Source organism: Hypoxylon fragiforme, assembly GCF_022984875.1.
Source record: "Hypoxylon fragiforme strain CBS 206.31 chromosome Unknown GGS25scaffold_3, whole genome shotgun sequence".
Lineage (NCBI taxonomy): Eukaryota > Fungi > Ascomycota > Sordariomycetes > Xylariales > Hypoxylaceae > Hypoxylon > Hypoxylon fragiforme.
In genome coordinates, this window is record NW_026054758.1 from 65401 (window position 1) to 92829 (window position 27429).

At 47.2% G+C, this 27429-nt stretch overlaps 12 protein-coding genes across 12 annotated transcripts; 7 read left to right on the forward strand and 5 right to left on the reverse strand.

Annotated features, from left to right (window-relative positions):
• Positions 1–42: 42 nt before the first annotated feature.
• Positions 43–3015, reverse strand: GGS25DRAFT_479111 (uncharacterized protein). Its single transcript, XM_049259999.1, has 5 exons — positions 2515–3015; positions 2427–2440; positions 1997–2363; positions 739–1934; positions 43–684 (listed from the first exon to the last, which is right to left on the reverse strand). The coding sequence occupies exons 1-5, from the start codon at positions 2550–2552 to the stop codon at positions 491–493; spliced, it is 1809 nt and encodes a 602-aa protein (XP_049118410.1). The 5' UTR covers positions 2553–3015; the 3' UTR covers positions 43–490.
• GGS25DRAFT_156036 (uncharacterized protein) lies at positions 2324–3015 on the reverse strand. Its single transcript, XM_049256456.1, has 2 exons — positions 2515–3015; positions 2324–2440 (listed from the first exon to the last, which is right to left on the reverse strand). Exon 1 carries the CDS (start codon positions 2946–2948, stop codon positions 2616–2618), a length of 333 nt encoding a protein of 110 aa, XP_049118411.1. The 5' UTR covers positions 2949–3015; the 3' UTR covers positions 2324–2440; positions 2515–2615.
• An 876-nt stretch (positions 3016–3891) lies between these two features.
• GGS25DRAFT_156052 (monooxygenase-like protein) lies at positions 3892–6363 on the forward strand. Its single transcript, XM_049256457.1, has 4 exons — positions 3892–4193; positions 4249–4372; positions 4461–4586; positions 4643–6363. The coding sequence occupies exons 1-4, from the start codon at positions 4110–4112 to the stop codon at positions 6136–6138; spliced, it is 1830 nt and encodes a 609-aa protein (XP_049118412.1). The 5' UTR covers positions 3892–4109; the 3' UTR covers positions 6139–6363.
• A 1-nt stretch (position 6364) lies between these two features.
• Positions 6365–7483, forward strand: GGS25DRAFT_156053 (Mss4-like protein). Its single transcript, XM_049256458.1, has 3 exons — positions 6365–6867; positions 6924–7049; positions 7127–7483. Exons 1-3 carry the CDS (start codon positions 6802–6804, stop codon positions 7364–7366), a joined length of 432 nt encoding a protein of 143 aa, XP_049118413.1. The 5' UTR covers positions 6365–6801; the 3' UTR covers positions 7367–7483.
• GGS25DRAFT_156203 (putative benzoate 4-monooxygenase cytochrome P450) lies at positions 7124–9498 on the reverse strand. The gene has a single exon (XM_049256460.1). The coding sequence runs from the start codon at positions 9137–9139 to the stop codon at positions 7601–7603; it is 1539 nt and encodes a 512-aa protein (XP_049118414.1). The 5' UTR covers positions 9140–9498; the 3' UTR covers positions 7124–7600.
• A 1156-nt stretch (positions 9499–10654) lies between these two features.
• Positions 10655–11811, reverse strand: GGS25DRAFT_513192 (uncharacterized protein; the record flags this gene model as incomplete). The annotated part of the gene is made up of 2 exons (XM_049262857.1): positions 10655–11674; positions 11749–11811. The coding sequence occupies 2 exons, from the start codon at positions 11809–11811 to the stop codon at positions 10655–10657; spliced, it is 1083 nt and encodes a 360-aa protein (XP_049118415.1).
• Positions 11812–13983: 2172 nt separating this feature from the next.
• Positions 13984–15567, forward strand: GGS25DRAFT_479141 (uncharacterized protein). Its single transcript, XM_049260000.1, has 2 exons — positions 13984–14838; positions 14908–15567. Exons 1-2 carry the CDS (start codon positions 14388–14390, stop codon positions 15276–15278), a joined length of 822 nt encoding a protein of 273 aa, XP_049118416.1. The 5' UTR covers positions 13984–14387; the 3' UTR covers positions 15279–15567.
• Positions 15568–15612: 45 nt separating this feature from the next.
• On the forward strand, positions 15613–16841 carry GGS25DRAFT_157150 (Frag1/DRAM/Sfk1). The gene is made up of 3 exons (XM_049256462.1): positions 15613–16243; positions 16302–16460; positions 16514–16841. The coding sequence occupies exons 1-3, from the start codon at positions 15708–15710 to the stop codon at positions 16575–16577; spliced, it is 759 nt and encodes a 252-aa protein (XP_049118417.1). The 5' UTR covers positions 15613–15707; the 3' UTR covers positions 16578–16841.
• Positions 16842–17368: 527 nt separating this feature from the next.
• Positions 17369–18963, forward strand: GGS25DRAFT_157198 (uncharacterized protein). The gene is made up of 3 exons (XM_049256463.1): positions 17369–17409; positions 17538–17672; positions 17800–18963. Exons 2-3 carry the CDS (start codon positions 17600–17602, stop codon positions 18642–18644), a joined length of 918 nt encoding a protein of 305 aa, XP_049118418.1. The 5' UTR covers positions 17369–17409; positions 17538–17599; the 3' UTR covers positions 18645–18963.
• A 243-nt stretch (positions 18964–19206) lies between these two features.
• Positions 19207–20158, reverse strand: GGS25DRAFT_518945 (uncharacterized protein; the record flags this gene model as incomplete). The annotated part of the gene is made up of 3 exons (XM_049263621.1): positions 19207–19416; positions 19499–20023; positions 20081–20158. The coding sequence occupies 3 exons, from the start codon at positions 20156–20158 to the stop codon at positions 19207–19209; spliced, it is 813 nt and encodes a 270-aa protein (XP_049118419.1).
• A 2923-nt stretch (positions 20159–23081) lies between these two features.
• Positions 23082–23918, forward strand: GGS25DRAFT_518946 (uncharacterized protein; the record flags this gene model as incomplete). The annotated part of the gene is made up of 1 exon (XM_049263622.1): positions 23082–23918. The coding sequence occupies one exon, from the start codon at positions 23082–23084 to the stop codon at positions 23916–23918; it is 837 nt and encodes a 278-aa protein (XP_049118420.1).
• Positions 23919–24148: 230 nt separating this feature from the next.
• Positions 24149–26900, forward strand: GGS25DRAFT_156812 (amidase signature enzyme). Its single transcript, XM_049256461.1, has 5 exons — positions 24149–24373; positions 24507–24636; positions 24694–24796; positions 24898–25681; positions 25831–26900. Exons 2-5 carry the CDS (start codon positions 24512–24514, stop codon positions 26610–26612), a joined length of 1794 nt encoding a protein of 597 aa, XP_049118421.1. The 5' UTR covers positions 24149–24373; positions 24507–24511; the 3' UTR covers positions 26613–26900.
• The last annotated feature ends 529 nt before the right edge of the window (positions 26901–27429 follow it).

Genomic DNA, 27429 nt, shown 5'->3' on the forward strand with positions numbered 1-27429 from the left:
ATCGAAGCATGTGACGCAACATTTGTTCGACTTTTTTAAAGTGGATTAGTCATAATAGTTAGGTACAGTAATTGATGTATCAATTGATTAGAAACAGTTAACGCCCGACGTTGCATGCATCCAGTATCCTCTCCTTGTACTATGTAGGCCTGCCCCTGATATGCTCTCAATGCTGCCTTGAGATGTCACATCGAGTACTTATCGCAATTAACCATAAATACTGTTAGAGGAATAACTCAATTCATCGTGGCAGAGCTCTGAAGATAGGTATGTAAATTATCCAGACCTTCATCCATAATTTGTGGCTCCTGGTTCGCCAGATTGCTGTTTAGATACATTCGAAATTCCGCCATCCTCTTCTGAGTCGTCGTGATGTCCGATCCTAACCCCCAGTTGAGTAAATAAACACAATACGCCAATATGTTTGAATTTTATGTGCGATTATCTCTCGACCCAAGTATTTAGTGAACCAGTGGACGAATAATTATGACTATATGCTGAAGGGCAATGAATTGACGAAACCAGTCCCTATATCAAACCCCCCAAATAGATCTGGAGTGCCAAGACTGACTGCGTATGCTTGGTGGAATGTTTTCGGATGAAGAGGCATTTTCAGCTGGCGCACCATACGGTCTACATCCAAGTATGTTAACGGGTCATTACTTGGCGATGTTTTGAATGTATCTGGGGAAAATAGTTTAGCAGAGTCTTTGACATAAGCGACAATAGGTATCTTACGGATGAGCATCTTGGGAAGGGCCCACATCATAGAGAACTGTTCCAAGAATAACAACAAAATGTTCTCGGCCTGAGCCAGACTAGGTAATAACGGCGATGTCGCGTCAACGATACATCTGCGATGCAAATTGGTAATCCAGAGAGCCACAAATGCAATTATGCAAATTGCAGGATCAACACGGGGTGAATATTGGTTGTTCCACTGCTCCACCACCGAGACGATATCCTGGCAAGCCTCGAGGGTCTGTTGCCAGCAATCAAGCCACTCAGCTTCGTCAGCTTGGATGTCGTGTGGTAAGTTTATGAGAAGACGAGTCATGTGTAGGTGCATCATATTCGTTAGGCGAGCATGGTGCTGAAGTCCCAATTCATCTATTAATACATTGCGGACAGGGTTGAGATATCGTGGTGGTAAAGCGAGTCGTAACGAAGCAAGATTGCTCTTCAAGACTTCGGTCTTGTGGTTAACTGGCTTCTTCATCATTCTCAGCCGTAATAGATTCCCGGCCTGCCGTAGAATGGTAGTGGTGACAATGTGAATGTTAAATTCCCTTGTAAAGCGATTCAATACAACGTCCTGAGCCGTTCTCCAAAGCTGATCTACTTCGTCGGGTAAGAATAGCTTCGGCGACTCAGGAGCTCCATCATCCGTTGTCGATCTTCTGACAAGCGCCGTGTTGATGCTCTCCAAGTCAACTACAAAAGGGGCCCCCAATGAAATATTGGAGTAGGAGTCGAGACAATAGAGACACCACCATACATATCTCCAGTCTTCAATCTCATCTTCGCTTGCTAGTTCGGCATCATAGGCAGAACACAGATCAGGATTCTCAATCTGGTTGAGCCCCATCGCATAGGCCTTTCGTGTCAAACGGCTGATCCTCATCCAAGCTGACGGCCCGGGAAACTGATGGAACTCATAGTAGGCCAGCAAACATCCTTGCCTAAGAAGGTCTAAACTGACCTGGGAACTTGCTGAATCACTCTCGTAGGCAGTCGACGCGAGTAGTGTGCTCATACATAGATCTATATCTTCCTGTCGCCAGAAATTTATAGGACCTAGTACCTTAGCTGTGATCGTGGCCATGGTTATGACCAGATCGCTTGTGGCTACACCATCATCGTACAACTTGAGGAACTTGCCCTGTTGAAACATGGGGATCGCAGGATGTACATCATCAAAAAACTGCAGCAGACTAACCCAGTCTGTTAGAGTTTATGATTCTAGAGTATTGACAGATATGCGCTCAAGACTTACAGATTTCTCTCTTGGGAAGGATCTAAGTGATACCCTGGAAATCCGGATGTAGGTATGGTCAGCGTTGGATACTGTGAGAAATCCGCGTTCAGTTCATCTAAACTAAGCATGGACTGCTTTGAGGTAGACGCCCCGTCAAATGAGATCGGCTTATCGGAGGGATGCGACTGCAACGACCCTTCGGCCAATAAGTTGTCGATGATTACCTGGCCATCGTGTGAATCGTTCAAACTAGGCTTGGCCGCTATAGGGAGGCGATGCCTCGGCCGAGCACCTCGCGACGGACCAGGCTTTCTCTTCTCCCTGGAATATTCACAGGGGCAGCTAGCTTCGGAGCAGCGAGAGCATTGTGGCCGTTGCAAATCACCTACAACAAATAAATGATATTAGTTTACTGATGGGATCTTATGGTTTGAATTTGTTGCTTCACACTTGACTTTTTTCCTATGTAATACATTAGCACCTTTGTCATTGTCACGATTCACCTGCAGAGACCAGGACCAAGGCAGATGACGTACCTAATACACCGATCACAGACGCGACTAGTCGGTGGCATGATTATTGGCTGACTGAGCGAATGATAGAAAAGCAACACAGATTGGATATACGTATTATATGGTTAATTGATGAGACTGGGGACGTAATGATCTTGCATCAGATAAGTAAAGAGAGTATTTGAGGTTAGAATGTTTCTGTTTTCGTTGAGATGCTTCAACGTTACATATGTACATATAATGCATACTTGCATAGGTAGGTAGTACACAGTACTGAATAAAGGTGCTATACGCATGTACCTGAATCTGCATCCAGTGACCAAGAGACAGTACTCGGTACTTAGCTGGTAGTAGGTTAGAAAGTAGGTACTAGAGATATAGATGAATAAGGTAGGTAAAGGTAGGTAAATAAGCATAAACATTGAAGTGCATTGTATATCCTCACCGCTACTTGCCATATACCTTGTACATGTACAAGTAGCATTGATTGCTTGTATTGCTTCGGTACATTTTCTTGTAGGTATACAATACCTGGGAGTTGCCGAATCCCCGCCCTTTCCGCCCTGAACATTGAGTCTCAAGTGCTTGCTTTATCGTTGCTGTGATTGATTGGGGTGGGCTTTTGTGGCTGAACGGTGTTGTCTGGTGTGGCGTTCCCCACTAAGAGCACTGCCATGTGCCATGTGCCAAATGTAAAATGTGCACTGAGCTTCATTCCAGGCTAGGCTACTAGGGAGTACCCCTTTTCACTCTTTTCAATCCCCCCTTTCGCTCTGGGTGGAAAGACTTGGTGAGAGTTGTAATCTATTCTCGACTATTCTCAGCTCTTCGATATAAGATACATAAGATAATAGACGATATTCTGATATCTATAGTAGAGTCAATGCTTACCTGCTATGTAGGTAAATGTAGCCGTGGCACAGATTGACGCGTAGGGTACCTACTGGGTGTTACGCAATTCAGCTGGTCTCCTAAAAGGTAGCTCCCAAACTCAAGTCGAGTTGACACGAAATCTAGGCCTTTTTAAACCATTTGCTATTCGAAAAGCTTGGTGTACTGAATGTACCTTGCCCTTCCGCAAGTCGACAGAATGTCCGCGTCATATCCAATACATTCATAGGTGCTCAGTTCATGTTACTTGCCATTACTGAAGTGTCCCATGCTGACGTTTGGCAGTACCTAGTATGTGGCTTTGAATCACATCTGCATGTTCCGTTCCCATAATGCTTTGGACAAGAACAAATGATGAAGTCGTACAATTTCTGAAGAGAAAACTTATCCTTATAAAACGTACCCTACCAGATTTGGGCTATACAGTTCTTTTTCAACGTACCCAGTTTATAATATGCTGTTGCCTGGAAGTTTCTCCGCGGAGCAATCCTGGTGCTGCACACGAAGAGCCACAGTACGACTGCGTCGTTTGCTTTACCAATAGGTAAGTCTGTAAGTTATATTTGTCTCGATGTGGTTTGGGCGGATACTTTCAGGTGGCTGGGATATGAACAGCATCCGAGGCCCTGTAGGCGACTTATTGCTGTCGGACGAGTTTATATAGCACACATCTTGATGAAAATCTCACGTTTTCAGCCTACTTTCTACTTGATGTCTCACGTATCAAAATGGAGAAAACAGACGTTATCATTGTAGGTGCTGGCCCGTCGGGCTTAGCAATAGCACTCTCGTTGGCTCGGTTCAAAATACATGTATGACAGCAATTTCTTGAAGACGTCATAATCAACCGACTGACTGATTTCATAGTCCGTTATACTGGAGAAGGACTTGGAGATAACGAAGGACCCTAGAGGTGTGTATCTTGCGCACGACGCTGTTCGCATCTTGTGGAATCTCGGTCTCGGCGACTCAATGGCAGATATCGGCCATGGTAAGTACCTCATTATAACCTCCATAGCCTGGATGCAAATGGCAGTAGTTTAAAATCAAGTACCTGTGCTGATAAATTATCAATCAAGAGCCATCTAAAATTAACTTCCACAAAACTTCGTTTGTAAATGAGCCCTTCCATGTGGCGGAGTTCGTACACGATGTATTCTGGCAAACCGTCCCCAACGCCATCCTTCATATTCAGCCAAGGTTGGGTGAGATGATAAACTCCTCTCCAGGTTAAACCATCCCAAGTCTAACCTAAATCAAGAACATGCCATGCGCCAGAAAATACTCGAATCGCCCTTTTGCGAATTGCGATGCGGATGTACTGTTGTGGGGAAACAGCAGGATGGCGAGGACCCAATTATCAATTATACGGACGAGAACGGAATTTCCCAGGTCCTTGTGGGCTCGTTCGTTGTCGGTGCCGATGGAAAGAGAGGCGTAGTACGAAAAGAATTTCTGGAGCAATCAGCCGGAATCAGGCAAGTCGACGACTCATACAAGTATGATGGAACATGGGTTGCCGCCAACCTTAGGATCAGACTTCCAACACCGGAGACTCACCCTGATTTCCCTCTTTGGGAACTCGGGCTCAGTCCCGAAGCTGTTTACGACCTCTTCTGGCCCAAAGGCTGGCATTTTTGTACACCACCAGGAAAGCCCACAGCAGCGGGAAGATTTGGCCCTCACCAAGAACGCATGTGGCGCCACGAGTTTGCACAGGAGGATTGGGATGATTCCATGGATTCTGAGAAGCTTCTGTGGGAGCACATCACGCCGCAAGTCACACGTAAAGGAGAGAGCCCTGACAAGATGTTTCCACACGGCAAAGTGACCTATCCACGCGACTGTATCGAAATCCTTCGATGCTGTCCGTACCGATTTACACATAAAGTCGTCAATAAGTGGTTTGATGACCGCATCGTCTTGATCGGCGACGCGGCTCATGTATTCCCACCATTTGGAGGCCAAGGTATTGCGTGTGGTCTTCGTGATGCACATCAGTTGGCATGGCGAATCTCTTTAGCATGCCGCCTACCTGAATGTGGTACATCTCGCCGTGAGGTACTTCTTGAATCTTGGGCTTCTGAGCGCTACCAGGGTGTCAAAGATGCTGCGGCGCTTACGAGTTTGCATGGCGAACTATGTAACCAAGGGGATAGTATCTTCTTCTGGCTGTTACGCAAGCTGTCAGGGTTTCTCAAGTACATTCCCTTCATTCCGAGCTCTGAGAACCCGATGATCACTTCTGAAGCAAGAGGTCATAAGTCTGTCAAAGGAGGTTTCTTTCTCGCAGAGCATGGTGGCGGGGGACGTTTGGCGCAGATTTATGTCAAGTCGAAGAGCCAGCCTCCCATGCTGTCAGATGAGTTGATCCGACGGACGGAGACTATTTTGACATTAATTGTCTTAGTCAGGGGGGAGTACAAAGAGAAACTAGCAGAAGCACAAGCAGCAATCCGAGAAGCTAAGCTAGACACGTCGATTATATCCGAACATTCGATCCAACTCGTCTTACTTGACGAAGTATCCTCAGATGGCAATGATGAAGTTGAGGCATATTACCCCATGTCAACCAATCGCCTCGCTGAATTGGGGATCTCTGCGAAGCCAGGCTACTCGATATCCAACTATATAGATCGTCTTGGGGTGTCTACGACATTTGCCATTGCCCGGCCTGACTTTTACATTTTTTCTTCATCTCGAAATAGGACGGAACTAGCTGAATGCCTAAGTCAACTTCAGCGTCAACTCGAATGAAAGTTCGGGAGTAGAAATGGATAATCCATCGCATATATTGGAGTGAAGTGCGACAAGGATCTGCTGTATTTCTCTTGCTGGTGCAGTTAGGTTGGTGTAGTAGTGTGGATTGGTAGGTACCTACCTATAGTAGTACCCAGTAGTCATGATATACCTAGGTATAGCTAGAAGTTGGTGATATAAATATAATAGACCACTCCTTCCAGATGATTTTTCTTATTCAACTCTTCTATTGGCACCTTATCTCTAAGTTGAATCTTGCGATCCCGACTATGTATACCAAGTGAGGGGGTTAGAGGAAGGTGTTGTCGCTTTGGAAGTAGTCACCGCTATCGTTATCTCGGTACCTATGGGTATATCTAATAACATTACTAAAGCCGGTGAGTGCCCAGTGCTCATGGGCTATCGGTAAGGCCTGGGGCCGGGCATAACTTACCTGGTCGACCTACCGTAGTAATTGAGTATCTACCAAGGGAGGCACTTGGTAGGGGTGTTGTGTGGTTTGTAAGAACTACTGCAGGTAAGCGGTAAATACTTCCTCCCGGATTTATAATCAGGGGCTATAAGTTTGAGAGGCGATGCTCTTCTCGTTTACGCTACAGCCCACCTCTATTCTGCTACTACGACGAGACCTATTTTCATTTACGTTGAATAAAACTCACTATGCCGACCGGAAGCTGCCTCTGTGGAGCGATCAAGGTTGCCTATGAAGGTGAACCAGCATTCCGCGTAAGGATACTCGCATACCCTCTCCACCACAGAGCAATGATAGCTGACTTAGAAAGGCGGTATGCTATTGTCACGACTGCCGTAAAATGGCAAACCTGCAGGTTTTCCAAGTGCCGAAGGTCAACTTCTCAGTGACGCAGGGCCAGCCGAAGATATATACCAAAGTGTCGGACCATGGCAATGTGCGTACTACGATATAATCCTGCCTGGGTACTTAAATGCCATAGTCTATGCTCATGAACTTACAACGGCCCTGTAGGAAATATCTAACCACTTCTGTGAAACTTGTGGCACGACCTTATATCGAACCGGCGGTGCTGCGATAAACCACGACAAGATAGGCCTGCGTGCTGGCGTGTTGGATGACCAAACACCTCTAGATACCCCACCCACAATGGAAGTTTACGTCGAGCAGCGTCCGCCGTGGGTAAAAAGGGTAGAGGGTGCGGTACAGTTGAGCAAGAAGTACGAAGTCGTTACCGAGAAACCTCAGGACTAGATTAGTAGAAGTGATGTGAGATGAGACATTGCTAAGATCATGTCACATATTATCGTCGAGCCTACTACTGTATGTAGGTACCTACTCAGATAACTACCTGCTGTACCCATAATAAAACCCATAGACCCTTGGAAAATTCGCTAGGAGACACGTTGACAACCATAGTTGGTTGAACAAAACTACTAAGTAGACACACCCACTCTCCCGCTCCCTTCGCTCCTGTGCCCTCCATACCTATGACCTCCTCCTCAGCCCAATCTCCAGCGCAAGGGGCTTCCTCAAGAACCCTTCGCGAGTCTCCATCCCCTCCTGCCTGAGAAAAACACTATACCGTCTTGCCCACGTCGCGACAATCATCTTCATCTCCATCTCCGCAACATTCCGCCCCACACATGCCCTGGGCCCAGTGCTGAACGGGATAAACGCGTTGCGCTGGCGCGCCGTGACATTCTCCCATCTCTCAGGGCGGAACTCGTCGGCGTCGGGGCCCCAGATCTCGGTAGAGTGGTGGATGGAGTACGTGGGCACGCTGAGCACGGTTCCAGGGGGGAAGTAATGGCCGCGAATATGCACGCCGCTGGGGGCGTCGTGTGGAATCATGCGCGGAAGTCCGATGCCCGATGTGCAGTGGATGCGCAGCGTCTCGTTGATGACCATCTGCAAGTATGGCAGGTTGCGGATCGCCTCGTACTCAGGCACCCGGACGTTGTCATCGGGGATCGCGGCGTCCAGCTCCTCTTGCATTTTTTGCAGGACACCAGGAGTGCGGGCAGCGTGGTATAGGAGCGCGCAGGACGAGTTGGATGTCGTGTCGGAGCCAGCGATTAGCTGAGTAAGCGCCTCGGCGGTGAGTTCCTCAAAACCCAATGGTTCACCTTTATCGTCTCGCCCTTCTTGCAACAGGGCAAGAAGATCTCTACGGTTGATATCAGGTGGGTTCTCGAGACGGTCCTTAACACGCGCAATGGCGATACCTGCTAGATTCTTCACGGCCAGGAGGCCCTTACTGAAGAATGGATCAGGGAGCCATTTGCCATAAGACTTTAGCTCCGGAAAGCACCCAAGGGTAGCTGATACTTCGCCACGCCGATTGAGAATCTCGACCGCGGGGGAGTATATAGGAGGAGAATCGACCGCCGTACGTACTTCGGCTATATCTGCTCCCGCTTTGAGCATGCCGAATGGGGCACCGAATGCCAGATCCCCAATGGTGTCAAAGGCGACGTAGTTGAACCATTTCAGGCAATCCACATGTGCAGTCTTTTCCCCGCCGTTGGAGTTTTCGACCAGCTCATCCCACCTAGTAACGAACATATCCAAGTTCTGGTGAATGTAAGGCTCAAACTGGGCTATGGACTTCGGCGCAAAGGTACTGGAGATCAGCTTCCTCTTACGGGTATGTTCGGTGCGGTCACGGGTATTGAATAGACCGCGCCTGATGGACACAAAAGCATCATAGAAGTCAGACTTGAGAAACCCGTTTCCATGACCATAGATTATTTGGATAGCTTCGTCATCGGCGATACTGATGTGGTTCGGCTGGATCCGCACAACCGCGCCCAATTTCTTATGGGCACGGTCTACAATAATATAACGCTTCCCCCGCCTGGTGGCGTAAAAGAGCCACAACTTGGTAAATTGGGCTGGGAAAGGCGCTGGGATATGTCGAAGATGGCCATGGGTGATGTAATAGCTGCGGAGGTAGTAGGCCACAATGGCAACGCACCCGATGGTTAATGCCCAGACTGAAGAGAAATGATCGAAGTTCAACATGTTGGTTGCGAGTTATTATGGCATTGATGAGCAATGTGAACTCCTTGAATGGAGTTGCTATATGAAGGTCGGGGAGTCTCCCCTTTTCAATTATAGCATCTGAGACCTGGTTTCCTCGATTCGCTCAATCCCCTCGATTCCCTCTCCAATTCTTCATCCGACAGGGGGCCCCAGTGATTAGTAGCGTAGGTCGGCTTCTCGTGATATCTGACACAGAGTGAGATGCGGAGGTGACAAGACTCCGTCCAATGAAAGACGCTGTTATGGTCCAAAGATGTGTTTGAGTGACGGTGGGCTCTTCAGTTGATAGGGACTAGGTAGCGATTTAGCAACGATGGTTAGAATGCAAAAGTGACTGATCCAATAACAATATATGGCTGTCAATGGGTAATTGATGCAATACGACGATGTTGACTACTCATGATCTATCGGTAGCTGGCATCGGGATTTAATATTGCATATATGTAGTATGCAAGATTGATATACTAAAGTATTTTCAGCTGACATTGTCACTATTACTGATTGGAGAACAGGATTTTACATACATACCTACATATAGGTAGGTACATAACGTGGTATGCAGGACAGGTTCCACACATCATTGATGTTAAAAGGACCATGGAGAACACATTACATACCTAGTAGGTAGAAAATTACATAATTGAGGCACAACATCGAAGATCCATACGTACATGTATACATCACCAAAATGTCTAGGTACGAGTTCGGTTAGTGAGTCGGTATGTGCCTAGGTTGGTTCAAATTAGTACTATCACAAATTTGAACATGTCGAAGTCGTATTTACCTACATATGTAGGTATATATACTGAGTACCTAGGTAACATACCTGAACTTACCTCTTATATTTTACCTACATCATGTATTATGTAGTTTATATGTAGACATCATGGTAAGAGCCCTGGAGGTATTGGCGTTGAACCGACTCATGTACAAAGTATATGTAAGAAGGTAACATTGAAGTATCTGCCTTGTGAATATGTACACTTGCAATTTCAAGCATCGAAGTACATACACAGTACTAGGTACGTGATGAATCTTATATGTATGCCCTTCAATATTGTAGGTAGGCATGCAAAAGAGTTTATCCAGGGCCCTTGGCTACTGAGCGCGTTCCGACTTTCGGCTAACCGCGTTGGAGATGTCGGCCTACTCTGTCGCCTGCGGCAAAAACATACGGCAAGATACTCCGAGGCACTTACGTAACGTATATGGATAGTAGAAGTGCTCCAAATCGTGAGTATGGTCCAGTTCATACCTAAATGACCAATGTAGGAGGGGTAGATGTCTATGGGTAATACCTAGTAGTATGGTGATATCTATAAACCTAAGTACCTATAGGTAGGTAGGTATGGATTTTGACGACATTTGTTTAGCTGAATCACAAAATTATTGACAAATGGTTTGAATCTAAAGTAATTGCATTTTGCATTTTAATTCTTGTAATACTACCGATGACAATAACACTCATCTCAGCTCATGAAGTCTTTATGGCACCTATAGCTTTCCAGCCGTGTTGAAATCATTGAAGGCTTCAATGAGACGGGCCTTCATCGTCTTCTCACCCTCTCTCACCCACACACGGGGATCGTACTTCTTCTTGTTCGGCTTGTGAGGACCCTCGGGGTTTCCGACCTGGGTCCTGAGATATTCAACGTTGTTTAAGATGTAGTCTCGGTGACCTACTAGGTAGGCCCACTGAAGATCGGTATCGAGGTTGACTTTGACAACACCGTGAGAGATGGCCTCGAGATATTCTCCCTTGCTCGAGCCAGAGCCACCATGGAAGACGAAGAATACTGGCTTCTCCTGCCCATCCTTTAGCTTCTGAGAGACATGGAGTTGGTGCTTTCCAAGTAGCTCGGGGTGAAGCTTCACGTTGCCAGGCTGGTAGACACCGTGGACATTACCGAAACCGGCAGCAATGCTGAACAGGTTGGAAATTGGGCTGAGGGCCTCGTAGATGGCAAGGATATCCTCAGGCTGTGTGTATAGAGAGTTGTTGTCAACGTCTTCGTTGTTGACACCATCCTCCTCACCACCCGTTAAGCCAACCTCCATTTCTAACCAGAGGCTCATCGGCGCTGATCGCTTGAGGTATTTGCTTGTGGTGTCGATGTTGTACTTGAGGTCTTCCTCTGACAAGTCAATCATATGACTGCTAAATAGCGGCGTGCCGTTGTCCTTGAAGAAGGCCTCGTCCGCATCCAGCATACCATCTAGCCATGGCAGGAGCTTCTTGGCACAGTGGTCACTGTGCATGATGACGGGGACACCATAGACGGGGGCAATGGAGCGGACGAAATGTGCCGCAGCAACAGCACCAGTGACAGATGCTTCTTGGTTTGTATTAGAGATGGACTTTCCAGCAAAGAAAGCGGCACCTCCGTTGGAGACCTGGATGACTACGGGAGATCTGGTCTCCTTTGCGGCCTCGAGAACGGCAACAACAGTAGAGGATGATGTGACGTTGACGGCGGGAAGAGCAAATTTGTTCTCCTTAGCATATTGGAAGACCTAGGAAAAAGTTTCATATTAGCGTCATTTTTTTTTTTTTTTGGAATTCTTTTGACTTTTCTCATATGACTTACCTTCAAGACATCCTGGCCATAGATGACACCAGGCTTGAGGTTCAGCGTATCCATTAACCCCATCGTGAATGTAATAGAAATACTGGGTATTGAATAAGATAATGTGTTATGTTTATCAGTATGAAACTTCCTTAGGAGTGTGTGGTTGAAGTATAGTAATGTAGGAGAGTAGGAGAGTAGGTGTGTAAGATTGTTAAGATTGATGGAAAGTATCGTTTGTTGTAGAATTGGTGAGAACTCTGAGGGAATTTAAAACAATGACGACGGAAAAGTTGAAGTGGGGGGCGTTTTTGTCTTTTTCTTAAGAGGCTTTAAGCTTTAATTTTGGAGGGGCAGATGAGGGGTCACTACATACATAACTAGTAGTAACTATGGTCTGGATGACGTAATTCTGTTAACCGTATATAAAGTTCATCAATTTCCTTTCCACTCTTTTCCTTCTGTTATCATACGGCCAAGAATGACTAGATGGTTCAATTTTTTATCTGGAGTACTATACTGCTACTGTACCTGATCTAAGGCTACATTGTATGGGGCTTTCAATACATACAGAATGATGACCTAGAGTAGGTCCGTTTGGAGCGTGAATATCAAGAAAGCTTGCATGAGAAAGACCCCACATCCCTTCCAAGTTGTTAGTACCTAGTATATACTACATAGTATATACTACATAGTATGTACATACCTATTTAGTACCTAGCCGTATTCAAGTTACATTGAAACACCGGGAGGGACTTTGCATGGCTAGGTACATAGTAGTCTGAAGCGATCAACCGTTGATATCGCGACTAGTGCTGCTAGAAGACATACTATGTGCATAAGGGTAAAGTTACATGCAAATAACGATAAGGGGGTTTGCTGAGGAAAAGTTCCAGATGTCTTCAATGATTACATAGTAAAACTCGGGATGTCATGGTGGGGTAACCCGGTCCGATTTTCACCATATTCCAAGGGTTGATATCCACAGTTTGCATCAATATCAATACAATCCATGCAATGCTGAAGTCAACTGTGGAGCAGTAGGTAGAGATATCTACCCAGTACTACATATATCAATGTAAGCTACTCCTAATACTATGATAGATGTTGGGAAAAAGCTTACATAAGTAGTATAGGGAGCAACATTGAATACATATGTAGATGATACATGTATAGAGTCAACATAAGCCTGGTATTAGCAAACGAACTCTTGAGTATAGCCACATCATTGATGTGCAGTCATAAGTCTCTCTGAGGAAATCAACATTCTCTTCATTGACGTTATCGCATTCACCATCGAGGGTTAGTAGGAAAAGACGAACCATCAGGCCGTGCTCCAAATCGGCCGGTGTCAACGATGAAGTGATTATGGTAACTACATGGACCCGATTGGGAACCTGGTGATTGTTGCTGGAATACAATCTCGAGGCTGTATCTACTAGAAAAATTCATGAATAACTTTTCAACGCCTACATACATATGTAGGTACATTGGGCACATACATGTAGCATGTATCTCAAACGGTCAGAGTCTCGGATACGTTCCCCGGACGCTAGGCCTTATGTATCCTATTCTACCTATCCGGGACGCCTCCCACCTTCAATACATATCTACCACGTTCATCAATAACATCCCCTGAGTAATTACATACTTCAACAATGGATCGAAGTCTCGTATACTGTTGATCGAAGGAAACGGCATCGCGCAACACATGGGTACACTAGACTGAGTATCTATGTGACCTCCCGAAATATACCATAACACTCTTATGGAATCTCGTTGGTGAACTTGCATCAGAACGACTCCACCAAAATACGGCGATGAAATTTATTGGGCGTAGGACTGATAGATGCCTTGTTGTGACTTCTACAGTGACAGCATGCGAATCTGTCGAATCATATAATGTCATACAAATGAATGTCCCCTAGAGTTCGCTGGAGATACCTGCTGGCTCCCCGGATGATAACCAAAGGCCCATGAGTTGCTTACATAATAGGTGATATGGATCGTGCTTGGGGCAAGCTCACGGCAGCCAGGCGTCACAAAGCAGCCCTAGAACATTTTGACGGGATGTTCTTGATTGTTGACATTGAATCGGAGCCCGGCACGATCCGTAACAAAATCCGGCCTCGACAGCCCTACTTTCTCTGTACACTTACTTTGCTAAGTGATGGTCCTGATGTACATATGTATGTACATATGCACTGATACCACTTGAGCTATGTACTTGCGTACATACATACCTATATGTATGTAGGTATCTGTAATATTGAATATGTATGTAGAGTCAGAGGACATTTGAAGTTCCGTTACAAACTCCAATGAGCAAGTTCCGTTTGTGCATTGTCGTGGTAATCAGATTTGAGTGCTGGTTAGCCAATGATATGGCATATACCGGAGAACAAGTCAGCGGCCAGCTGCAGGTTACCAACCGCTGTTTCACATACATGGATAGCACTCGTTGGCAGCGCCGATAATACATGAAAGCCAGAAGAAGCCAGAAGAAGCCTGCATTGGGCTGCCTTGAAGCCTTATCATTCACAGTAGCCTCATATTCAACTCTTCCTCTTTCTTCTTTTACCCTCCCCAGCAAAAGAAATTGCAATTATTATCGGTCACTTTAAAGATACCATACGTATCGGCCCACGAGGATTAGCATCATGGCCATATTGCCCAACATCAACCCGGAGGCCATTCTCCACAACGTTAAAAACGCCGCGGCTTTTACGAAAGAGGCATTAGAGGCAGCCGATATCCCATCACACCTAGACGCAGCAAGCAAAAAGGCAAAGGAGTTTTCGTCAAAGGTGGCAGCCGAATTCCCATCTCATCTAGACGCAGCAAGCGAGAAGGCGAAGGCATTTTCGGCAAAAGCAGCAGCTGATATCCCAGCGCACCTAGCTGATGCGATCAAGGGAGCAAAGACATTCTCAAGGCAGGATGCAGCTGAGGCTGCAAAGCTCGCTGCTAACTGGGTGGGAGAGAACCCGGGTACCGCATCAACGTACACGGTGATAGCAGTGGGATCTACCGTCGCTATTGTGGCACCGGCTGCTCTAGCTAGCCCAGCTCTAGGAATACTTGGTTTTGGTTCGGGCGGCCCTGTGAAATGTATTGTGTCCCCAGTTTACCCTCTTTATTAATAGCGAGCATAGCTAACTTGTTTTCCCTCTCTCATAGTTATGTTTGCACCAGTTATACAGTCCAAAATAATAAAAGTCAAGGCGGCGAGACGTGCTTTTGCGGTATTACAGAGCGCAGCGATGAGCGGGTATGGCGTTCCTATCGTCAACGCCATCGTTCGAGGTGGGGGTATTGCTGCTGCTCTTGGAGCTGGAGGTCATGCTGGCGCAAGGGCCTTTCAGTGTAGCCCTGGATATGATCCTGAATCACAGTCCAACCCAAACGAGGGCACCTGGACATGTTCCATTGCTGATGTACCGGCAGAAACTGTTATCAAGGATCTTCTCAAGGAAGACGAGAAGCTCCAACTTTCTATGACTGAGGAGGAACGCCCTAAAGAGGAGCACCCTGAGGTGGAACGAGCTTAGTCCATACCTACCTGTTTTCCAATCTATGGCAATGAAGGGGGAAACTAATCGTAGTGTTAGGATAAAGCATCGGTCGAGGATGGGGGTATAGTAATACGAGAGGCCAAATTGTCATTGTGAGGCTAGAGTTAATGTTTCTAGGTAGTTACCCTGGGTAGTTAATTAGGTACCCTAGGTAGGACCTGGTTGTAGGTAGACATCATGCAGCAGACATTAAAGTTAGGTATATTATTAGCAGTACCTCTGTAGATCCACTTCCCCAATCAAAATTCGGGACGACCCGTCGACGCCATGACGTCAACACTCTCAACATACTTTCTGCTTAAACATGGGATATCTTTCTAATACTCTTCTAATTCATCCTCCTATTTCAAGTTCCTTTTTTCTCATTACTAATAAAATTGGGGATAAAGTATAAACGTTAGCGAGATGGCGAGACCTTGGTATCGAGCTTTTCGTGATTTCTTCTCTATTCGTCGTCTCTGGCTATTCCCCTTGCTCGCAGGGAGCGCTTGGTTCATTACACTTACCATCCTTTTGGTGAGATGGCTGGTCATCGGCCGACCACAGTATCCAGGGCAGGTAAACCCCTATGTCCCGTTTATCAGCGACATCGCCGCCCACCAGTTCAAGCCCGTGTTTATTGTCGGGTGTGTAGTCACGGGGGTGACCTTCGTCGGAACTATGTTTGCCGTCCATCACGTACGATACTCACCCCAGTTTTACAAGCTGACCGATGATGCCCTCTGGAGACAAATTACTAGCTTGATTGCCGAGGTGGCTGGGATGGGTGCCGCTGTAAGCCTGATAAACCTGAGCGTCTTCGACACGGCCGATGCACATGTCCGGCACCGACATCTTCTTATGGGCACCTTTGGAGGCTTATTCGTAAGCGCAATTACTACCACGGCCGTGTGGTGGGATCAGATCTGCGGACCTACTGTATTCGTGGGGCTGCGAAAATGGTTGGTCTTACAAGCCTAGGACTCCCAAAATAGAAATTAACACACTAATGACTGAAAGGTGCATGTTTAATACGTTTCTCGTGCTGTGTCAGTTCGGGTGCGGGCTAGCATTCGTCATTCTCATGTATGGTGGCTATTACAAGTCGTCCGGAATCCTTGAGTGGTGCCTGACTTATCTGGGTTCGTTTTGGTTGGCATCTTTTGTGGGCTACACCATGTTAGTCGACTCGCTATAAAACTTCGTAATCGGTGATACTAACATCGTCGTAGGTTCAGGGAGGGCGAAGAGGTTAGGATCGAAAACGAAGATGAGCGACAACCCCTGCTTGTCTAAACCACCTAATAAGCACACACTGATGAATCGATATATAAGAAACATTCCTGGGTTTTTATTTTATTTTATAGAAGCTGACCACATCATTATATATGAAGTGCGAAGTACTGGAATTACTGACATACATATGCCACTCCTTTCATTCAAGGTTGCTAAGTAGCACCTACTCGGCGTTGTCCCATTACTCTCATGATTGCTCTACTCCTTTCTCTAGCAATACAGACCTTTCGCTAACTCCCTCCCTTAAGGGGGATGCGCTTAAAATATCGAAAATGGTTATTGCGCACTCCGTAGTTGGCACTAGGTAACCAATTCCTCAGGTTGGCCGTAGCGACTGAGTCAACGCCGTACTAGCATAGCGGCATGCTACCGTGAATGATTTCGCGTACAGGGAAAATTATAGGTTTTGGATATGTCGCAATGGCCGGAAATATCGGGGATAATCTTCTATTAGGCGGGTCAGGTTCATGACTGTGGCAAGCACTCTTTAAACGTCGCGACTTCGTGTCACATAGTTGGACGAGCTCGATGGCGGTGAAAAGTGACTATCCAATCTTCCGGAATAGACGCATTTACAGAGCTTCGTTATTATGTGTGTCTTCCTTCTCAACTTCGATGACCCGACTATACTGCGCGACGATATTACACGTTACATTGAGAAGTGAACAGGGCCTGGATTGTTGCTGACCTGTGGCACGGCCGAGTACCGAGTCGCAGACGAGCTCATTATTATGCGGGATAATACATGCCTCCATCCCCTTCAGCCGTTGAGTTCGGGTTATGCGGAACCGTACCAACATGCGTAAAGTGATATGCCTGTGCAAGGCTTAAGGTAGGGCCGTTCGGACAACTAACCGCATGAAAAGAAGCATCCAATCCCACCTATACCTACCTACTGTTAACTAGTCTTAAACGGCCCAGTCATCTTCTTATTCATCATTTGTTTAACACGAATAACAGAAATCCATACGCTTTTTTCAGTTTTCACCCATCTCCCGGAAACCCTTCATTTGTCCGCTGTCATGCCTGATCTCAACTTTGACCCCAAAAAGGGAATTCCAGAGCTATCTGGGAAGGTCATAGTCGTGACCGGAGGTAAGTCAAATGAAGTCAATCCTAAATACAGCTTGAGTGCTCTCCCCACAACCAGCCACCGCGCTGCTGTATGACGGCCCCTTTTGCTGTCACCAAACAACCTGCTCACATGGCTAACTGGAAATAGGCACCGCAGGAGTTGGTAGGGGCACTGTGCTCGAGATGGCCGCGCACAACCCAGCACATATCATCTTTACCGGTCGAAATGTTGCATCAGCCAATGACTTGATTGCGCAGGCATCGGCGGGCGCCAAGCTGACCTTCATAGCGTGCAACACGGCCGATAACGCCTCGGTAGCGTCTGCTGCCCAGACCATCTTGACAACCACCCCGGACCGTCTTGATGTGCTAGTCTGCTGTGCTGGCATCATGGGTAAAGCCGCTGATGTTTCGAAGGACGGCTACGAAATCCAGTTTGCTGTTAATCAGCTCGGCCACTCGATTCTCGTGCGCAAGCTGATGCCCCTGTTAGAGAAGACGGCCGCGCTGCCGGGTGCCGACGCACGCGTGGTCATGGTCACCAGCACGGCATGGAAAAACGCACCAACGGGCGGCATCCAGTTCGAAAGGCTTCACACCGAGCAGGACATTCTTGTGGGGGGCCCTTGGAGGCGCTATGGCCAGAGCAAGCTCGCCAACCTGCTGTACGCGCGGGAGTTGGCGGATAGGTATCCCAACGTCCTGGCGTTGGCAATTCATCCAGGGGTCGTCAAGACGGCGCTGATTACGGACCTGAAGTGGAGTCAGAAGCTCATGGTTTATTTCCTCTACATTGGCCAGATGTTGACGCCTACGCAAGGGACGTATAACCTGCTATGGGCGATCACGACTAGGAAGGATGATATCAAGACAGGTGGCTTCTACGTGCCTGTGGGGAAGCTGTCAGGCGAGGAAACTGAGACGAGCGAGTATCGTGATTTGGGAAAGAAGTTATGGGATTGGACGGAGGCAGAGATCGCCCGGTATCTCTAGAATGTGTAAAGATGCGCGGAGATGTATACCCTGGCTGCAGAACGCAATAAACTCAGTTCCTGCAAAAGTGCCGCTCTTGGCACGCCCTGGCTCCTCACCAACTACATAGATATCCATCACCGATACCCCAGGATTCGTACGTCGATGGTACTCTCCCAGGCTACCTCGGTTCCTTGGGGTAGGAGAAAGGATCCCGCCCGAGTTGCACAATAGCTCCGGACGGGGGACAGTGACGGCCGGGTGGGTCGTGGTGGATGACAGTATTTTTGATGATTGGAGAGATGCATCCATAGCAAACGCCAAGGCGCTGTCTCTGCCGGCCCCAAGTAACGCGCGCGATTAGTAAAGCGACGAGGAAGACCCGAGACTAATTTCTAACCTGCGGTCATGTCCCAGCCATGGAGATGCTTGACTTCTGACCTAAATTTTCTTCACGCTCAAAGAGGTTCAAATGAACGGGAACACGACCACGGAACTGAATGGTAAGTTATTCTCAAGTCATTTTTGTTTACCTACCTGGACACCTAGCAGGCAAGTCCCATTTTCACGACTTATAGGATATCTACAACATAGAAGCACTTGCGGACTGAGCGTTGAATGCTAAGGGTCGTGGCTTGCCCCACCAATCACAGGGATTGAATCTCCAGGCCCCGTTCCCAGCGCCAAACCAGTATTTGACCAAGTAAGGCATTATCCAGGGCAACGGGGGGAATTGGTATCCGACTTCATAAGTCTTGTCGGCGCATCCCAGTACGCAGGGAAACACATCATACTACAGACAGGTGGTCAACGTAGAGTTGGTGGAGGACAGGCAGGAAGACGAATAGGTAAATGAATGAATGCATCGAACTCACCAACATCCCGAGATTTCCAGCTTGCTGTGCCACTTTTTCAGCTTGATCCCAGATATTATTCAAAGCCTGGCTGTCCATGAACTTAAGTCCTAAGATTGTATCGATCTCAGCGTAGAGATGGTCGGTCAGGTGTTGGCTAAACGAATCGATGATCTCCTTCATTCCCCCCGGCCCCTCCCATTGGAACTCGTCGGGTTTCGTCGCTGATGCATACGCCGACAGCCTCTCGATGCCGCCGTGAAACGCCTCGTGCTGGCTCTTGGGCTCGGCCATGAGGCCAGGCTTGCCGCTAACTTTTTCTATCTCTCCAAATATAAACGTCTCTTCTACCCAGTGGTGGTGATCTACTGTCTTGGTCCAGGAATGGACGTAAAAGAGGAGGTCTTTGATGTCCTGCTTGTTGTAGTTCTTCTTGGTCGATACTGCTACGTGTGGAGCTTGCTGTAGGATTGCATTCAGACCCCGTATGAGGACATTGTGCGCATGTGCCATATCTGAAGCAAGGCGGAGGTAGGAATGAGAATCCTAGAGACTTATTAGTTGAATATCTAAGACTATCGTACTCGGCACGTTGGTGTATACAGTTAGATACATTGATGGTGTTGTAATCAGGCCGAAGGGCTCGTCGGCCCAAGGGGCATCAGAAGGTTTGGTGGTCATGACAACGACTATGACTAGAACAGCATATATTCAAGATGTGATTTCTGTCCTGAAAGTTTCAAAACAAACAAGTGATTCTGAGCTTGAAGTTTAGATGTTCACTAAGATATGGGTGGTAATACAGACCTTCTAACCTACCGACCTAGGATGGATATCATAGGAATGTTGGCACCTAAATGAATCTGTTACTATTGGCTATGAACATCATCTAGTCCCTCGTTCATGTTGCAGCCTATACCGCAGATCATGGTATATTTGGTAATCCGTAAGCTTTCATTAGCTACTGAGTAGGAGCTGAATATAGCGACAAAAGTACATACCCCGAAGCGAGCTGCCTGGAGTGGATCTTTGCCGTTCACAATGCCTTCCAAGGTAAAGTAGGTGAATCCTCAAAGAACGCGTTACCGTAATAGATCCAGCGTAGGTTAGTGCTTACCTTGCACTTCCTGTTCCATAGTGGGGGTTTTAGCACCGGATTAGACGCACTATCAAACGTAGCGACGACGTGATTGTGAAGACAGGAGCATTGATAGCTTCCGTCGCGTAGAATTCATCATATGCACCTGCAATAATTATGAGACCCAGGCACATGAATACCTATTGATGAGCTGATACACCAAGAGGGACAACACTGTTGACAATAAGTACCTAGGTTAGGTTAGTATTTGGAACGGGTGGCTAAGTACCTAATCTAGTACTCATCATTCTGTATTTCTCGCAACAGAGTCGCTAAGGGCTTCGGAATGAACCTAGATAATGCATATCTGCGGAGCAGAAGTTTTCGCTTTACCTCCATCCAGATCCGTATACTATATCGTCCATTATGGCAGGCTGGTTGTTGACCTGCTCGTCAAATCTTCCCGCCGTTTAGTTTCGCGATCGAGCTTGCAAACCGTCTGTGTACGCGGCGTTGGTTGGAACAAGCCGTCATAGACTCTCTAGCACCAATTGACAAACTGTCATATGCATATGTATGCATGGGTTTCCCAGACCCCGCATGAAGCCTGTGTATTGTATATTTGGCTTTCTGCGCTGGTCTGTACAAATTGTACCTTGGCTTCAATAGCGCAGCCGCGCCGTCCCGTGAAGTCGTGGGTTAGCCACGATACTAACCTAGTTGTTTTCTAAGAAGACACGCCGATCTTATCGAAGGCTATTTCTGAGATTAGTGAAAGTGTTTATACTATTATATTATTATTATATTGATATTATTGATATAAGAATAGGGTAGACTGATACGGTAAGTGGTAACTGTGACGCTGGGGAATGATGCGGAGTTGGGGGAATCAGGAGGCCTTTCCTGACAGGATCGAAGGGGGTAAAGTGGGGTGAGGCATGTATGTACGAAGTAAGGGATCACAGGATTAAAGGGGCCGTGCACCATGCGAAGCATTTAGAAAGGGCAGAGCTCCATTCAGAATCGAATTCTCAGTGCTCACTTCTCAAGTTTCCCGCGCAGGTCGCCATCAGCAACTAAATACGACACAATCCACCTTTGGACGAACCAACTCCTTTCCAAATGGCGTCACCATCCAAGTCGTATTCTCTTCGTGCAGCCGAACGCATACATAACACAACTGGAAAGGATCAACTTGGACGAATATGCGTCTCTGGATTTCTCTTGGAATCTCTATGGCATTCAGTCGTCGAGCGAAAGTTCATAAACACACCGCCTTCAGTTGTGAGAAAGTCTATGGTTAGAGCTGCTGCTACTTGGCCGTTGATATACGTTGCGACTGCAGCATGTATAAAATGGGCAGACTGGAAAGTTCAGGAGGTCGAAAAAGAGAGCAACTAGGCCTAGAGGACATTATGGGAGCTCTTCCCTATTTTATAATTCCTCATGTCTGGCTTGATGAAGCTATGACAGGGAGATACCCATCCACCAGCCTACTAGGTACGGAACGGTTTGCAAAACTCCCGAGTCTGTATTACTTAGCTCTTCGGCGCCGAATTCGGTAGGCTTTTATTTTTTTCCATTTCTTTTCGGGCCCAGACTCTACAGATCTATGGAACAACGTCTCAAGGAGGTAAAGGCAGAGATGGCGACATTGGAATACCGCATAGTACTAGGTTAGGTATATTCACAGCTCCCTAGTTATTGCTATGCCCCGGATGACGAATGACGCAAAATGAGCGGTGCAAGGGGAGAAGATGATGACGAGGGATGGAGAACGATTTCCAATCAAATAATTATCAGGAAAAAGAAACTTGGTTTTAGTTGTCTGGCTGTTACCTAGGACGCATTTCTCCAGACTGACATTGAAATATCACGAAGTGGTATAGAGAATTGCGGCGTCAAAGGTGGGAGAATCACCACTAACGGACAAATGATGCGATAAGCCCTACTGATCACGTCAACTCCAGTGTGCATTACTGGATCCACAAATCTCATTTTGTCCAGGTTTGGCCATACAGCCTTACGCAATAGAAACCATCGTCGAACAATCACGATATTCAACAATGCCAATGCACTCCAACTCTTGCATTTTACCTACCTACAGACCTACCTACCTACCTAGGTAGTGTATACCTAAGTATATATCTTGATATATTCATGGATATCCAAAGTCCTTCGGTACCCCTGGCGCATCCTCGAGTATCCAACTTTATATCCATTCAGCCCCTCCTATCTCATACATCTCATTCATCTCCGATATTTAATCCCCACTGAGTTTTTCAATCTTAGACTTATAAATACTCGGCTTGGGCGCCCAGAAATCTGTTAGCCATGGGAGCGTGTCGAATCCGTAGAGGTTTGAACAAATTTCACGACGGGGAAGAGTCCGCGGGGCATCATACAAGTCAAAGCAGCATACTCGAATGCGCCAGCTGCTCGAATTACTACTAACAGCCCACCAACTCCTCTATTCCAAAAAAGGAATTGGAAAATTTAAACAAAATTTAGAGGCGATTCATCAAAATGTCATACCATCAAACTACATTTCCCCAATTTCCCCGACTACCTGCAGAGATCCGACGCTTGATTTGGATCCATGCGCTGCCCAAGGGGCGCATCCAGCTCTTTGCTAAGAATGTGCCTTGGAAGAATTGGCGTCTTCTGCCCCCTGTGATTGCTCACGTCTGCCAGGAGTCACGGGAAGTCGCGTTGAATCACTCTGTCGTGAGAGGCTTCCCAACCGCTGAAGATACTCAGACTACCACGTGGTTTATTGGATCCCGTGATATCCTCGAACTGCACAGCGGGTATCCCTATCCGCTCTCCAACCCGGAACCGTTCTTTTCCGCAGCTGAACAGATTTCAATCAACGCGGGCGACTTCGAGGGGGATATCAAAATGGTCATCAAAGACTTCATCGAAGGCCAGCTTTTCCATGATGTGAAGATAGTCTACCTCATAGTTGAGCAGATAGAGACAGCGTATTGGCCGCCATTTCGGCCAGATATGACTGAGCAAGACAAGAGCAAAGGAACGATCATCGACCTGTGCAGCGACGAGGACAGGAGAAAAATAGAAGCTTACAAGGCATGGGCGCGCTTCCAGGAGATGTCTCCCATTTTCCCTCGACGAGAAGAAGTAGAGCTGGCTCTAAGGATGCGTTTAGACAGGATCATATTAGAGGAGATTAGTCATCATCACGAGCGTTTATTACAGGCCGGATACCAAGAGGAGCGAGGCGATATTATCTCATCATTCCCAAGAACTACACCTATCAGCCCTAATCACCCCTGGATTCTTCGACAATGGAGACGATTACCCGAATTCCGACCAGCATTGCTGATTCTTGGGTGGCGGTAAAGAGAAGATAGGCGGCTACTGTGTAGTACCTAGGAAGATAATCGTCGGGGTATTGGAAATAAATATACCGATAATATATCCCCGGTGGATCCATCCGAGACATCTATCTGCGTGTGATATTTTAGCGGAAAAAAAGGAGAAAATCATACCTCCGCTAGGTACTAGATAGTAGTAGATACCCTACTACCTACTACCTACTACCTAGGCAGCTAGGGTAGACACATCCTAGGCTATACCGCTTTAATGGATCCAATTGTCCCGCAATCCAATTGGAACCTTCCCGCTTTCAACAGCCATGGGCTGGAGTTGCTGGAGTTATGTACTGTAGAACATAAGGTTCCTACTTGCCACGGTATTCGGTGGGGGTTTCCAGCTTGTATGCCTAGTAGTAGTAGGTATCTTACTTACATAAGACGCCTACTACATACACTAAGATACTTCAACCTTCAAGTTTAGTAGGTATTTACCTACATAAGGTACCATCAACATCAAATGGGCATTGCTTGTATGCTTTTCTTTTATTATCCTAACGAATCTTAAACCTCTTATAGCCAATTTACGACTAAACGGCTCCCTTCTGAATTATAGTCACCATGGCATCAAACCAGCGTTTCTCGGGATATCCGTTGGCTAAAGAGGGCCCTAAAACACCATACAAGCCTATGGAGTACAATAATCCAGCTCTTAGAGGATGGCCCCTAATTCTCGCCGCGAAGCTGTAAGCAATTGGACATATTCATGAATGTCTGGTTATCATCGCTCATCCAGCAATTAGCGTCAATTACTCTTCATTCCTCGCCAAAGCTACCTGGCATAATGCCAATTTTGATTGTGCCAACAACATAGAGGAGTTGCACAAGAGGAACTGGCATCTTCAAGTACGCGGTCCTGATGTTCCTTATGTCATGTTACACTTTTCCGATGCTATAAAGCCATCTACCTAGTAGGTAATTAGTTAGTTGACTGACTAGGCGAATAGCCCATCGTCACACCACTGGCCCCCGACGGCGTGGTGCAAACTCAGGCAGAAATCACACCTGAGCTCTACGAGCGACAGCCTGAAGACTTGACTGGACGTTTCTATTCCGCGGCTGACTACCATGAGCTTTTCAAAGCTGGGAAACTGACACCCCTTCAAGTGGCGAAAGCGTTGCTCCCTCTCCTATCTCGCGAGCAAAGCTCCTCAGAGAAGTACGCAGTGGCTTGTACGGTCACGAGAGAGGACCTCGTGCTCGCGGCAGCTACAAAGTCAACGGAACGATATGCTGCCGGCCAGCCCTTGGGCATTCTAGATGGTGTGCCGATTGGGGTCAAAGATGATCAAGACGTTGAGGGATATGTTACACACATAGGATTACCCTATAATGCGGCCGACCCCTTCTTCAAACCCGCGACGGAAACCGTTTGGCCAGTCGCACAGCTCGAAGCGGCCGGTGCTATCGTAATTGGTAAGCTGACGATGCAAGAACTGGGTTCGGATATCAGTGGGTGTAATCCGAGCTGGGGAAGTCCAGTCAACTGGAATAATCCAGCTTACTACCCCGGTGGCTCGTCTTCCGGCGCAGGTTCCGCTATCTGTGCTGGATTAATTCCTATCGCCATTGGCACTGACGCTGGAGGGAGCATCCGGGTCCCGTCGTCATATTGCGGATCTTACGGCCTCAAGCCAACACTGCATCGTGCAGTTACGATGAAATCTGCCGTGTGTGTGGTTGGTCCCATGGCTGCGACGGCCAACGATTTGGCCATTACATACCGCATTAGTACGTACATCATCCATCTATTGCTTGTTCCCTTTAGCTCCCCCCTCGCAAATCCCTTTGAAATACGCGTATTGGTTTCGACGGTCCCTGGTCCTAAAACTAAATTGACATCCTTTTGGAAAGCTGCATATTGACTTTAGATATGGTAGTGACGACACCTAATCCAGAAGATCCGGTACAAGGCTCATTCGCATTGTCCGTTCCACCTAGTCCCACCGCGAAGAAGACGATCGGTATCTACTGGGATTGGTTCAACGCGGCTTCGCCAGCCGTTGTCAAAGTGACAAAAAATGCCGTTTCTTACTTCGAGAACAAGCTAGGCTACGAAGTTGTCGACATAAGTATTCCGTACTTGCAGGAAGGCCAGGGCTCCCTCAGTGTATGGGCGCTTATCGAAGGCATCGATCACTGCCAGGGCCGAGCCATGGATCGTAACAAGCCCTTTGCAAATGTCAACTACTGCAACCAACTGCTATTTGGATTCGCGTCGCAGACGCCTGCGGCCGATATGTTCAAGCACGGGCAGCTGAGGGGGCTCCTCATGGAGCACCTCGCTTTCCTGTGGAAGCAACACCCAGGCATGCTGATCCTGACACCGACGACCCCCGATGCCGGCTGGAAGATACATCCCGGCGACCAGGCGTACGGGTTCAGCGACGGCAGTATGACCATCCGAAATATGATGTACAGCTGGCTGGCAAATACGACGGGATGTCCCGCAGCCAGTGCACCTGTTGGCTACGTCGATCCCGAAGTGGGCGAGGGTAAGCTGCCGGTAGGCCTTATGGCTATGGGAGAATGGGGCTCGGATGAGCAGCTCCTGGCTTGGACTAAAGAGGCCGAGGCGTACTTGAATGATGCTTGGGACGGTGGTCGCAGTAGACCGAAGAAATGGGTTGATGTTGTTGATATCAGCAAGGATGTCGAATAGGGGTTGGCCTCAAATTAGGTGGGGGACGTTGGTGATGGCGGACATGAGTGTAGTAGTGGAAGTGGTGGTGGCGATCACAGCATTATTGAATATAGATACAGTAGAGGCGGACATCAGTATACTGATACCTCTGCCCTACCCAGTAGATTGTATCCCGTCGTAAATTCTTTGGGTGTTCCGGTGATAGCTTTGCACATCTGTGATAAGGCGGCTAATGCCACCCGATGAAGATTTTCCCACATTCATAAATTCATCAAAGACACATGCGTTAATGCGCAGTTACCTAGCTAGGTTAATAGTTTGATGGCATATATTGATCTTCAAGTCGGTGCACCCCTTTGTTGAGCTTGTACTACCTACCTACCCACTACTATCCACACATGCAGTAGGCATACCAACCCCTCGCTATCGGGCCGGTAGCTGTTTTCAAGCCTCTTCAAGTATACCTACTATTCAGCACATATCAAACTCACCTACGAGCTGGTTTCCTAAGCGATAATGGACCCACAGACAACGAACAATAGAGAATTAGAAAAGGAGGGGGCAGGACGGCACGGGTAGCTTACCTCGTGATGCTAGGTACCAAGAGGTAGAGGTAAGTAGGTACGTCTGCTATGTGGGATGAGTTGAACTGAAAGAATACGAATTCGAGATTTAGATGTGGTTGATTTTATATCTGCCCTAGGTATTGGATCCAAGTCAATAGTTCTAGTCGTAGTCAACCTCCAGTAGGTACGGTGTTCAGGTACTTCATTGGGGGGCTTTTAATGCACGCGGCATTGAGCCCCTCCTAAACACCTACCTACCTACCTAGGTA

What these genes read in the sequence shown, in the direction of transcription:
- GGS25DRAFT_156203 (XM_049256460.1), bottom strand. Translation starts at nt 9,139, where the DNA reads ATGTTGAACTTCGATCATTTCTCTTCAGTCTGGGCATTAACCATCGGG.
- GGS25DRAFT_157198 (XM_049256463.1), top strand. Translation starts at nt 17,600, where the DNA reads ATGCCTGATCTCAACTTTGACCCCAAAAAGGGAATTCCAGAGCTATCT. An exon ending in GGTCATAGTCGTGACCGGAG is followed by an intron (nt 17,673 to 17,799) that starts GTAAGTCAAATG and finishes AACTGGAAATAG; the next exon opens with GCACCGCAGGAGTTGGTAGG.
- GGS25DRAFT_156812 (XM_049256461.1), top strand. Translation starts at nt 24,512, where the DNA reads ATGGCATCAAACCAGCGTTTCTCGGGATATCCGTTGGCTAAAGAGGGC. An exon ending in CTAATTCTCGCCGCGAAGCT is followed by an intron (nt 24,637 to 24,693) that starts GTAAGCAATTGG and finishes TCCAGCAATTAG; the next exon opens with CGTCAATTACTCTTCATTCC. An exon ending in AGAGGAACTGGCATCTTCAA is followed by an intron (nt 24,797 to 24,897) that starts GTACGCGGTCCT and finishes CTAGGCGAATAG; the next exon opens with CCCATCGTCACACCACTGGC.
- GGS25DRAFT_479111 (XM_049259999.1), bottom strand. Translation starts at nt 2,552, where the DNA reads ATGCCACCGACTAGTCGCGTCTGTGATCGGTGTATTAG. An exon ending in CCTTCCCAAGAGAGAAATCT is followed by an intron (nt 1,935 to 1,996) that starts GTAAGTCTTGAG and finishes AGACTGGGTTAG; the next exon opens with TCTGCTGCAGTTTTTTGATG. An exon ending in CCTTCCCAAGATGCTCATCC is followed by an intron (nt 685 to 738) that starts GTAAGATACCTA and finishes TATTTTCCCCAG; the next exon opens with ATACATTCAAAACATCGCCA.
- GGS25DRAFT_156052 (XM_049256457.1), top strand. Translation starts at nt 4,110, where the DNA reads ATGGAGAAAACAGACGTTATCATTGTAGGTGCTGGCCCGTCGGGCTTA. An exon ending in TGGCTCGGTTCAAAATACAT is followed by an intron (nt 4,194 to 4,248) that starts GTATGACAGCAA and finishes CTGATTTCATAG; the next exon opens with TCCGTTATACTGGAGAAGGA. An exon ending in TCATATTCAGCCAAGGTTGG is followed by an intron (nt 4,587 to 4,642) that starts GTGAGATGATAA and finishes ACCTAAATCAAG; the next exon opens with AACATGCCATGCGCCAGAAA.
- GGS25DRAFT_156036 (XM_049256456.1), bottom strand. Translation starts at nt 2,948, where the DNA reads ATGGCAAGTAGCGGTGAGGATATACAATGCACTTCAATGTTTATGCTT.
- GGS25DRAFT_479141 (XM_049260000.1), top strand. Translation starts at nt 14,388, where the DNA reads ATGGCCATATTGCCCAACATCAACCCGGAGGCCATTCTCCACAACGTT. An exon ending in TTCGGGCGGCCCTGTGAAAT is followed by an intron (nt 14,839 to 14,907) that starts GTATTGTGTCCC and finishes CCTCTCTCATAG; the next exon opens with TTATGTTTGCACCAGTTATA.
- GGS25DRAFT_156053 (XM_049256458.1), top strand. Translation starts at nt 6,802, where the DNA reads ATGCCGACCGGAAGCTGCCTCTGTGGAGCGATCAAGGTTGCCTATGAA. An exon ending in AAGGTGAACCAGCATTCCGC is followed by an intron (nt 6,868 to 6,923) that starts GTAAGGATACTC and finishes TGACTTAGAAAG; the next exon opens with GCGGTATGCTATTGTCACGA. An exon ending in AAGTGTCGGACCATGGCAAT is followed by an intron (nt 7,050 to 7,126) that starts GTGCGTACTACG and finishes ACGGCCCTGTAG; the next exon opens with GAAATATCTAACCACTTCTG.
- GGS25DRAFT_157150 (XM_049256462.1), top strand. Translation starts at nt 15,708, where the DNA reads ATGGCGAGACCTTGGTATCGAGCTTTTCGTGATTTCTTCTCTATTCGT. An exon ending in TTCGTGGGGCTGCGAAAATG is followed by an intron (nt 16,244 to 16,301) that starts GTTGGTCTTACA and finishes AATGACTGAAAG; the next exon opens with GTGCATGTTTAATACGTTTC. An exon ending in TCTTTTGTGGGCTACACCAT is followed by an intron (nt 16,461 to 16,513) that starts GTTAGTCGACTC and finishes ACATCGTCGTAG; the next exon opens with GTTCAGGGAGGGCGAAGAGG.